The 12,289-nt window shown below is 41.5% G+C and overlaps 1 protein-coding gene across 1 annotated transcript in view; it reads left to right on the forward strand.

Moving 5' to 3' along the window:
• Positions 1-6,821, forward strand: part of LOC106580086 (guanine nucleotide-binding protein G(q) subunit alpha) — a 32,640-nt gene extending 25,819 nt beyond the window's left edge. The window contains exons 6-7 of the mRNA XM_014160719.3: positions 6,003-6,156; positions 6,342-6,821. Coding sequence (XP_014016194.2) covers positions 6,003-6,156; positions 6,342-6,532 — 345 coding nt within the window. The 3' untranslated portion in view covers positions 6,533-6,821. The remainder of the gene's footprint in view (positions 1-6,002; positions 6,157-6,341) is intronic.
• The last annotated feature ends 5,468 nt before the right edge of the window (positions 6,822-12,289 follow it).

Genomic DNA, 12,289 nt, shown 5'->3' on the forward strand with positions numbered 1-12,289 from the left:
GGAAGTCGTGACACACCCCTTGACTTTTTCCACATTTTGTTGTTTTACAAAGTGGGATTAAAAGGGATTAATTGTCTTTTTTTTGTCAACGATCTACATAAAGTACTCTAATGTCAAAATGGAAGGAATATTTTTAACATTTGTAAAACATTTCTGAAAAATAAAACAAATATATCTTGATTAGATAATTATTCAACCCCCTGAGTCAATACATAGAATCACCTTTGGCAGCGATCACAGCTTGAGTCTTTCTGGGTACGTCTCTACGAGCTCTCCACACTTGGATTGTGCAACATTTGTCCATTTTTCTTTTAAAAATACTTCAAAATCTGTCAATTTGTTTATTGATCATTGCTAGACAACCATTTTCAGGTCTTGCCATAGATTTTGAAGCAGATTTATGTCAAAACTGTAACTCGGCCACTCAGGAACATTCACTGTCTTCTTGGTAAGAAACTCCAGTGTATATTTGGCCTTGTGTTTTAGGTTATTGTCCTGCTGAAAGGTGAATTAATCTCCCAGTGTCTGGTAGAAAGCAGACTGAACCAGGTTTTCCTCTATGATTTTGACTGTGCTTAGCTCCATTCCGTTTCTTATTTTTCCTGAAAAACTCCCAAGTCCTTAACGATTACAAGCATACCCATAACATGACTCAGCCACCACTTTGCTTGAAAATATGGAGAGTGGTACTCAGTAATGTGTTGTATTGGATTTGGCCCTAACATAACACTTTGTAGTCATGACAAAAAGTGAATTGCTTTGCCATATTTTTTGCAGTATTACTTTAGTGCCTTGTTGCAAACAGGATGCATGTTTTGTAATATTTTTATTCTGTACAGGCTTCCTTCTTTTCACTCTGTCAATTAGGTTAGTATTGTGGAGTAACTACAATGTTGTTGATTCATCCTCAGTTTTCTCTTATCACAGCCATTACACTCTGTAACTGTTTTAAAGTCACCTTTGGCCTCATGGTGAAATCCCTGAGCAGTTTCCTTTCTCTCTGGCAACTGAGTTAGGAAGGTCACCTCTATCTTTGTAGTGACTGAGTGTATTGATACACCATCCAAAGTGTAATTAATAACTTTACCTTGCTCAAAGGAATATGCAATGTCTGTTTGTTTGTACCCATCTACCAATAGGCATTAGAAAACCTCCCTGGTCTTTGTGGTTGAATCTGTGTTTGAAATGCACTGCTCGACCGAGGGACCTTACAGATATTTGTATGTGTGGGGTACAGAGATGAGTAAGTCATTCAAAAGTCATGTTAAACACTATTATTGCACAAAGAGTATGTCCATGCAATTTATTATGTGATTTGTTAAGCACATTTTTACTCCTCAACTTATTTAGGCTTGACATAACAACAGGGTTGAATACTTATTAACTCAAGACATTTCAACTCTTCATTTTTAATTAGTAAAAATGTAGAAAACCCAAATTCCACATTATGGGGTATTGTGTGTAGGCTAGTGACCAAAAAATCTAAATTTAATACATTTTAATTTCAGGCTGTAACACAGCAAAATGTGTAAAAAGTCAAAGGGTATGAATGCTTTCTGAAGGCCTTATTTGGTAAAGGGTTCTTTAATCTTGTCCAAAGAACCAAAAGGTTTTATATAGAACCCCAAATAACCCTTTTTTTCTAAGATTGTGGGTTACTGGTATGACTACGATTATGCCTTTGGCTGCTGGTCAATAAAATAATGTTGATTTGAAAACCAATAGAATATGAGAAAAATTATTCTTTCAATGGCATATTAATTGTTTATAAAATAATTCCCTCAACATTTATATGGTTGTATTTTGGCTAGCCTAGGCTACTTTGAAAAAACTTCCATGTTATAAACAATTAAGTTTATGGTTAAATAATTTCAAAATGCTGACCTCCGCTCAGGTGGATGATGTGCTCCACTGTTCTTCACTGTCCGGCCTTGTGACCATTTGATCTGAACGGACAGTGCCATGAGTAGGCCTATTGTCGACAGAATCAAACCTTTAGACACTAATGTTAATTATCTTTCATTATATTTGCCAAACATGACTAGCGCTTAGCCTATATTTACGTAATTTAAAGTGTGATTAAAGTTTGGCTACATTTTCTGGCGCCTCTCTCGTGTTAGCATCCGTTTGGCCAATATGCGTATCACCTACACTTTGACATGTATGCTTTTTTATTTATGGACTTGAAACATTTATTTTAATATTTATTCCAGTGTTGGCCTCACTGATCCAATTTTGATCGGAGTAATTGTTTGATATTGTGATTCTTCTTCTTGTCTGACAATTTTGTTTTACATGTTCCGGACAAGAAGACAAGCACAAATGTCGAGCCCTGCAGTATGTTTAACTAACACACACACACACACACACACACTCAGAAAGTACATCTATTTTACTATTTAGATAACAACAGCACTTTGCATGAAGTTACATCATTTGACAATAGGACTTCAAGTAATCTCTAACAAAGTAAGTTAATTTAGGTCTGTGAACCATTGTACAATTCAGTCTTTCTACTCGAATTACATTATTCCCATGTGCAAAATAATGTGAATATATATATGGCTATGGTCTTCTCTCTCTCAACTATGGTGTGTATGGGTGTTTTAGAGGCACACCTCACTGTGCTTCTGAAAGAGAAAGGCTTGTCCTTATTTAAAATAATGGAAATAAGACACTGCTTTTTCATGGCTTTTTCCAGCTAGACCTCCCTTTCACTTGGAAAGCAGTTGTAAATTACTCCTACAGCTGTTTTGAATACAGTCTACGGGCGACAGAACTTCTTCAAGAGAATGCACACCATCTGTGTGTTCCCAGCATGCTCTTGACTTTTCCACTTTGTCAGTGGAAACCTGTGTCCATAGGATAAAACCAGAGAGAGACCATTAAAACATCTGTAATCAGGCAATTAATGTTTACAGTGACGATACAATATAAATAACATAAGACCAGTTGGTTGAATGTAAAGCTATATTAAAAACATGAGCTGGCGCACACTCAGAGAAAATGATTTTATGTAGAGGTGCTGACTAACGGCGAATAAACAAGAAGCTATAAAGATAAAGAGAGTCGCACACTCTCTATATAAACTCCCAGTAATTTATTGGGTAAATCAAATCAAATGTTATTTGTCGCATGCACCAAATTCAACAGGTGTAGACCTTACAGTGAAATGCTTACTTACAAGCCCCTGACCAACAGTGCAGTTTTAAGAAAATACCTAAACTAAATAAGAGATAAGAATAACAAATAATTAAAGAGCAGCAGTAAATAACAATAGTGGGGCTATATACAGGGGGTACCGGTACAGAGTCAATGTGCGGGAGCACCGGTGTCGAGGTAATTGAGGTAATATGTACATGTAGGTAGAGTTATTAAAGTGACTATGCATAGATAATGACAGAGAGTAGCAGCAGCGTAGAAGGGGTGGGGGGCAATGCAAATAGTCTGGGTAGCCATTTGATTAGCTGTTCAGGAGTCTTATGGCTTGGGGGTAGAAGCTGTTTAGAAGCCTCTTGGACCTAGACTTGGCACTCTGGTACCGCTTGCCATGCGGTAGCAGAGAGAACAGTCTAGCAGAGAGAACAGTCTATGACTAGGGTGGCTGGAGTTCCTTGCGGTCGGAGGCCGAGCAGTTGCCATACCAGGCAGTGATGCAACCCGTCAGGATGCTCTCGATGGTGAAGCTGTAAAGCCTTTTGAGGATCTGAGGACCCATGCCAAATCTTTTCAGTCTCCTGCGGGGGGATAGGTTTTGTCGTGCCCTCTTCACAACTGTCTTGCTGTGCTTGGACCATGTTAGTTTGTTGGTGATGTGGACGCCAAGGAACTTGAGGCTCTCAACCTGCTCCACTGCAGCCCCGTCGATGAGAATGGGGCGTGCTCGGTCCTCCTTTTCCTGTAGTCCACAATCATCTCCTTTGTCTTCATCACGTTGAGGGAGAGGTTGTTGTCCTGGCACCACACTGTCAGGTCTCTGACCTCCTCCCTGTAGTCTGTCTCATCGTTGTCTGTGATCAGGCCTACCACTGTTGTGTCATCGGCAAACTTAATGATGGTGTAGGAGTCATGCCTGGCCGTGCAGTCATGAGTGAACAGGGAGTACAGGAGGGGACTGAGCACGCACCCCTGGGGGGCCCCCGTGTTGAGGATCAGCGTGGCAGATGTGTTGTTGCCTACCCTTACCACCTGGGGGCGGCCAGTCAGGAAGTCCAGGATCCAGTTGCAGAGGGAGGTGTTTAGTCCCAGGGTCCTTAGCTTAGTGATGAGCTTTGAGGGCACTATGGTGTTGAACACTGAGCTGTAGTCAATGAATAGCATTCTCACATAGGTGTTCCTTTTGTCCAGGTGTGAAAGGGCAGTGTGGAGTGCAATAGAGATTGCATCATCTGTGGATCTGTTGGTGCTGTATACAAATTGGAGTGGGTCTAGGGTACCTGGGATAATGGTGTTGATGTGAGCCATGACCAGCCTTTCAAAGTACTTCATGGCTACATACGTGAGTGCTACGGGTCAGAAGTCATTTAGGCAGGTTACCTTAATGTTCTTGGGCACAGGGACTATGGTGGTCTGCTTGAAACTTGTTGATATTACAGACTCAGACAAGGAGAGGTTGAAAATGTCAGTGAAGACACTTGCCAGTTAGTCAGCGCATGCTCGGAGTACACGTCCTGGTAATCCGTCTGATAATCACCAACGTTTCAGCTGCCGACTCTCTTTATTTTGATAGCTTATGGATGTAAATCTATGACATTTTACCGTTTTCCCCCTGTACGTCAAACCTGCAGTTTAAACCTCCATGCAAATCAGAGGTTTGGAAGACCTGAAAGGTTGTTTGTAATGCTTGTGAAGCACCACACACAAATGTTTTATTTGTCACATGGACAAGTACAGTGAAATGCTTCAATTGGAACCGCTACCCAACAGTGCAGTATTCAATATCAAAATAGTATAACTAATAAACATTTTTTTTTTTTAAACAAGAGAAATAAGAAACAGAGTGGAAGATATATACAGGGCCAGTGCCAGTACCAAATGTACATTGTGCAGGGATACTGAAGTATTTGTGGTAGATATGTACATGTAGGCAGCGATTAGGAGGAAGTGACTGGTAGCAGGATAAATAATAATAATAATAATAATAGTAAACAGTATGGCAGCAGCATAAGTGGTGGGTGGGAGTGTGCGTGGTGGTAAGTGTGTGTATGTAAGCGTGTGGTTAAGAGTATCAGTGTTTGCCTGATAGGCGGAAATGTAAACAGGGCTGAAAATGTGTGGGTGATGTGGGTGTGCACCCTCCCCTGTTTCCTGTAGTCCACGATCAGCTCCTTGGTCTTGCTGATGTTGAGGGAGAGGTTGTTGTCTTGGTACCACACTGCCAGGCCTCTGACCTTCCTCCCGACAGAATCAAACCTTTAGACATCAATGTTAATTATCGGTGTTGAACACTGAGCTGTAGTCGATGAAGAGCATCCTCACATAGCTATTCCTCCTCTCTAAGTAGAACAGGGCAGTGTGGAGAGCAATTGAGGTTGCGTAATCTGTGCATATGTTGGGGCGGTATGCAAAGTGGAGCGGGTCCAGGGTGTCTGGGTCTGGGATGATGGAGTTGATGTGTGCTATGACCGGCCTTTCAAAGCACTTCATTGCTTACCGAGAAGGATGGTAGTCAGCTTGAAACGTGGGAGATGTGTGACAATACTCTTGTTTAAATGGTGATGACACCATAGAACAGACTTTTTGTGGACCATTTAATGTGCTTAAGGTGGTGTGTGTGTGTGTGTGTGTGTGTGTGTGTGTGTGTGTGTGTAAATGTTAAAAGAAAGTAAATAACAGCCCAGTGGTGAACTGAAAAAACATCTGGAGGCCTCTCTCTCTCTCTCGGGCTGTAAAAAGTTGATTAAAACCTGTACTTAACGGGATAGTATAGCGAAACTGAACTATGCATTCTAATGATAGCAGCTGGACTTAACTGTTTTCTTCTCTCCTCGTTTCTCCCTCAGAACCGAATGGAGGAGAGCAAAGCCTTGTTTAGGACCATCATCACATATCCCTGGTTCCAGAACTCCTCTGTCATCCTCTTCCTCAACAAGAAGGATCTACTGGAGGAGAAGATCAATTACTCCCACCTGGTTGACTACTTCCCGGAGTATGACGGTGAGTGGCCGCACCCGTTTTCTATTTGGAGTCAGGGGCCCCGACCACAAATGAAATTCCCTCAGGAAAAATAAAGTTCTCTAAAACTGTACTAGCCTCTATGCTTTATGACTTGTTAAAAGCACGAATGAGCCTTCATAATGTGTTATAACAAGGCTTGTAATATGTGTATGTCTCTAACATAGGTCCCCAGAGAGACGCCCAGGCGGGCCGCGAGTTCATCCTGAAGATGTTTGTGGACCTGAACCCGGACAGCGACAAGATCATCTACTCTCACTTCACCTGCGCCACGGACACAGAGAACATCCGCTTTGTTTTCGCCGCCGTCAAAGACACCATCCTGCAGCTCAACCTGAAGGAGTACAACCTGGTGTGAAAGCCATAGAGTTAGAATCCTAGAAGGGACTTCTTCGGCATGAGCGGAGCACGACTGGGGCCGAGACCCTTCTCCAACATTGACTGACTGAATGTCAAACTGACTGTCAAAACAAACATCTAATGGTTGCATAATGCTAATTTATTGCCATTGTTGACCCTTCCTTTCTTTTGTCAGCACCGTTCCTCCAATTGTTTTAGGCTAAGCGTTGTGACTTTTTATTTTGAAGACACTGAAAGTGACAGCTGGGTTTTGTCCAGCTCTGATCTTGATTCCAAGGTGCTCCTGCCTTCTGTGTTTCTGATTCGACCCAGTCGGTCCTTTCCACCGCCAGTATGTGGCGTCCATTCTTCTGCCTAATACTTCTTTTCCTCAGAAAAGGTGAAAAGGGTTGATACTGTGATTTTTTTTTTTAAATGATTGTTTTTCATTATTGCATCAAATGATTTGGTAGCGTTTGACGTGGGAGTCGTTTGAGCCACACAGCATGGCGGGAGGTTAGCCGTGTAACTAGGTTGTGGAGTGAGCACCATGATACTCATTGTCCATCACAGGCCCCGGGGTCAGGAAAAGGTTATTGATGAGACAGTGTTGACGTCGCGCTGTGCCACGCTCACTTTTTTAAGGTCCTGTTTATTGCCTATGCCAAAAGGACGTACAGTAAGGTTAACTCGACGCTCCGCTTTGCACAGTTAACTAGAAAGTGTAATTAGAAGCGCGACGGGACACAGCCTTTTGAAGGCACCAAGAGTTGCCAATGCACACGTGACCATTTTAAAGTGTTTTCCCCCCGTTTTTGGTTATACACTCCTCCCCCATCTCGTATTCATCGTTGAATGCCAAACCACTCGTTTGAGTCAGTATGCCAAGCCTGACAAAACACACATTCACTAGAGTTCATAGAGTTGTGTTGTTAATGCCAAATTGAGTGGCCAGCCGTTTTGTGGTCATTGTATGGAAATTATAATACTATTGACAGTAGAAGCTGACGTCCTCTTGTGACCAGCTGTGACCAGTTGTGATTATGTGGTCGGTTGTATTCCATAGGCCCATTTTTCTCCAAGTCTTGGGTTTGGTACACCTTACACAGTACGAAATGGTTATTTTCTTTTGACCAGACGGAGGCGGGGACCAGGGGGATGGAGGACCTTGCTCTATTACTGATGAGTCACACAGATTCAGTTGTGAGAATCTGCTTTTGTCAAGGGCTCTTCTCTCGTAGAGGGGCTGCTAGTCTTCTCTCACTGCCTGGACTGAGCTGGGCCACCGCAAAGGCAGCTGTGGCAGCCAATCACAGTGCCAGTGTCTCGCATAGACTGAGAAATCACAATGCAGCTCTGTCCTTTTGACTGTCCAATTACAGGCTAGCTGTCTGACTGTTTTAGTTTGTTAGCAGTGGAGATGATTAGCCGTTTCCCACGTTCAAAGGGGCAGTGGCTCTGACTCCCAGTTATTTCTCTGAGTATATACATTTGTTGTAACAATTCCCTAAACATAACCCTGTAATTGACATTTTATTGAGGTATAGTGCAATTATGAATGCTATAATCATTTTACATACATCTCTCTCATATATGTATGATATGTATGTATGTATGTATGTATGTATGTATGTATGTATGTATGTATGTATGTATATATATATATATGTATGTATATGGCAGCATCCATGTTGGCTTTGTAGTCATTATTTTTTGGCAGATTGAATGTGCGGTATTGAAAAAATGTATCTATGTAATTGTATTGTATGTCTAATGTATGGCTAATTCGTTTGGGGGGAAAAATATTTACGTTTGTTTGTTTTTAAAAGGAGAATGTATATGTTTTCGCCAGTTCATTTCTCAACAAGAAATGAAGTGCAGTTTCAGAACTGCTTAAGGAGTAATCAATATGATCTAACGAAACGATATGCCAGAAGCTGCAATCGCTTTTGCTAATTGACTTTCGTATAAAAAAACTGCAGACTCAAATTACAGAGCTAATTCCATTGGTTCAAATCTAAATACTGGCTTCAGGAAAAGAGCACTTGTCATGTAGGAATGACCACATCATGCATTCTCCGACTCCTTTCTTTATTTGACTACATTTGTTAGCTATTTTATTTATTCAAACAGGGCCTTGGAGACAGCACTCTGCAGTTTCCCCATTTCCCCTTGTCATCCCCACACTGGGACTGTGCGTTCCGTTGGGGCTAATTGTTCATTGGCCATTTAACGTAATGCTGCACCCCCTGAGGTTTCTTATGTTAACATTTAAGACTGAGCTGTGGCCAGGAGGACATTGCTCCAATGCCCAGTAAGAACAAGCCATTCGCCTCTCAAAAACACCTTCCAGTGTCTTTTTGCTGTCGAGGGTCCACGAAAACCACCTCTACATTCGAACCACCCCCTAGTCCCTACATGCTTGAACTTATCCTGGGTCGTGTTCATTATGCATGCAACAAAAATGTTTTTTTAACAACAGAACAAAAAAAAGAGTTTTTCTTATTGGACAAAGCCCGGTTTCAGTTGATGTTTTACGTTTGGTGCCTATTCAACGGAGTTAAGAACGTATGGTAAATTCATTCCTCAGCTAGCGTAAAATGTCGCCAATGGAGCTAACCAACTGGTACCTTTTTGTATAGCTCAAATGGTTTGCACGTTGTCAAGCGGGCGGTCACGTGTGTTGGCAAGGTAGAGGACCCTGGTTCAGTCAGAGGCAAGTTCTGGGAGGCAGCGCTATATGCTAAGCTAGCACACTGATGCCAGCTACACATAATAAACACGACCTAGTGCGTTCAGATCTATAACACTGAAGGGGTAGGGGGCTAGGGGATGGAACATGTGGGCACTTGATTACTGGGGTGGGTGATGGGTTAGAATGCAGGTCGGGGACCAAATGTGGCACTTGCCAAAAAAAGAATGTGCACCACGCTCACAATATGCTAGGAACCCAAATTTGTTTGAATGGATATATTAATGGATGGTACACTAATAAAAGCTTTTGCTTTTGTTTTGATGGCCATTCATCAGAATGTACAGATTTGTTTATTAACTACATACAGGTGATAGAAAAAGTTAACTTGTACATGTTGTCTTATTGTGGGAGCTGTGCCTCCTGCTCTCATTTAATTAAGGAAAATTTCATCATATGTTACCTCTCTCTGAATGAGACTCCTCTGTGAACATGTTTCAGTATTCACACAGACCAGAAGGCTAGGAAGCCAGCTAGAACTTTTCCCAGGGAAGATAAATAAAGTGAGTACAGCAAAGTATTTTCCGACAATAAATTTGCAACACAAACACATACATAGAGACAGTGCAGATAAAGAGGCCATAAAGAACTCCTATCCTGGAGTCACTTGCCGGATATTTACCTTGTGAGGTGACTGGCTTAGTTGCGACAGACAGGTAAACCCTGCAGAGGAGTTCAAGAGGACTCATATTTATGTTACATTTGATTGAAATGTTAGACTTAATATAATTAGCCCAAACAAAGAATTCAACTAATCTTATTTCTAAAGCAGGAAGACTGTAAATTGGAAGTCTTGATGTAGTGTTCCTGTTATCATTTTGTCATATGGTCCTAGATATCCAATTGGCCAGGTCAAATATTGTTACATTACAATGCTTCCTGCCAGGGCCGGTTCCAGGCATAAGTGACATAACCCCCGAGCAGGGGGCCCCTGAACAAGAAAAATATACAGTACCAGTCAAAAGTTTGAACACACCTACTCATTCAAGGGTTTTTCTTTATTTGCACTATTTTCTACATTGTAGAATAATAGTGAAGACATCAAAACTATTAAATAACACATATGGAATCATGTAGTAACCAAAATGTTATATTTCAGATTCTCCAAAAAAGCCACCCTTTGCCTTGATGACAGCTTTGCACACTAGGCATTCACTCAACCAGCTTCATGAGGTAGTCACCTGGAATGCATTTCAATTAACAGGTGTGCCTATTAGTTCTATTAGTTCATTTGTGGAATTTCTTTCCTTCATGCGATTGAGACAATCAGTTGTGTTGTGACATGTTAGGGTTGGTATACAGAAGATAGCCCTATTTGGTAAAAGACCAAGTCCATATTATGGAAAGAACAGCTCAATTAAGCAAAGAGAAATGACAGTCCATCATTATTTTAAGACATAAAGGTCAGTCAATCTGGAAAATGTCAAGAACTTTGAAAGTTTCTTCAAGTGCAGTCGCAAAAAACATCATGATGAAACTGGCTCTCATGAGGATCGCCACAGGAATGGAAGACCCAGAGTTACCTCTGTTGCAGAGGATAAGCTCATTGGAGTTACCAGCCTCAGAAATCGGCGATTAACTGCACCTCAAATTGCAGCCCAAATAAATGCTTCACAGAGTTCAAGTAACAGACATATCTCAACTGTTCAGAGGAGACTGCGTGAATCAGGCCTTCATGGTCGAATTGCTACAATTAAACCACTACTAAAGGACATAAATAATAAGAAGAGACTTGCTTGGCCAAGAAACACGAGAAATGGATATTAAACTGGTGGAAATCTGTCCTTTGGTCTGATGAGTCCAAATTTGCGATTTTTGGTTCCAACCAACGTGTCTTTGTCAGACACAGAGTAGGTGATCTCCGCATGTGTGGTTCCCACTGTGAAGCATGTAGGAGGAGGTGTGATGGTCTGGGGTGCTTTGCTGGTGACACTGTCTGTGATTTATTTAGAATTCAAGGCACACTTAACCAGCATGGCTACCACAGCATTCTGCAGCGATACGCCATCCCATCTGGTTTGCGCTTAGTGGGGCTATCATTTATTTTTCAACAGGACAATGGCCCAAAACCCACTTCCAGGCTGTGTAAGGACAATTTGACCAAGAAGGAGAGTGATGGAGTGCTGCATCAGATGACCTGGCCTCCACAATCACCCGACCTCAACCCAATTTAGATGGTTTGAGTCAGACCACAGAGTGAAGGAAAAGCAGCTAACAAGTGCTCAGCATATGTGGGAACTTCAAGACTGTTGGAAAAACATTCCAGGTGAAGCTGGTTGAGAGAATGCCAAGAGTATGCAAAGCTGTCATCAAGGCAAAGGGTGGTTACATTGAAGAATCTCAAATATAAAATATATGTTGATTTGTTTAACACTTTTTTGGTTACTACATGATTCCATATGTGTTGTTTCATAGTTTTGATGTCTTCACTATTATTCTACAATGTAGAAAATAGTAAAAATAAAGAAAACTCTTGAATCAGTAGGTGTTCTAAAACTTTTGACCGGTAGTGTATACATTTTAGGAACTGGAGTCGGGGTCTCAACTTACTATTGAGTGATAGAATAGTAAAATACACCAGGTGTAATTTCATCAGCAGTTTTTATTTTGTTATTTCAGTCACTGACAGCTACTTAATTAGCCATGTCATCTACCAATTTTTACATTGTTAGTTAATCTAGCCAGCTATCGAAACTTATAGTAATCATGGCCAACTACCTACCAGCTCACGGGGCCTGACCTCCAGGGAGCCCTGTTGATTTTGTAAGTCATTCTAACTCAGATACAATATTAACATGGCATAAGTCATTCCAAAATGGCTAGAATTGCAGGAAATTTGCTGTAAAACTGCTAAATGTTTCCCTCCGACTCATGACAAAATGTGTAGAATTGCAGGAAATGAACTTTCCTCTCCACCATCAACAGGGGAGCTGCTAAAATATTTTGTACAAGGTGGGGGGCCCCCAACCAAACCTTGCTTAGGGCCCTCAAAGGCTAGAACCGGCCCTGCTTCCTGCAGGCTCC

This window comes from Salmo salar, chromosome 20 (assembly GCF_965601325.2).
Source record: "Salmo salar chromosome 20, fSalSal1, whole genome shotgun sequence".
NCBI lineage: Eukaryota > Metazoa > Chordata > Actinopteri > Salmoniformes > Salmonidae > Salmo > Salmo salar.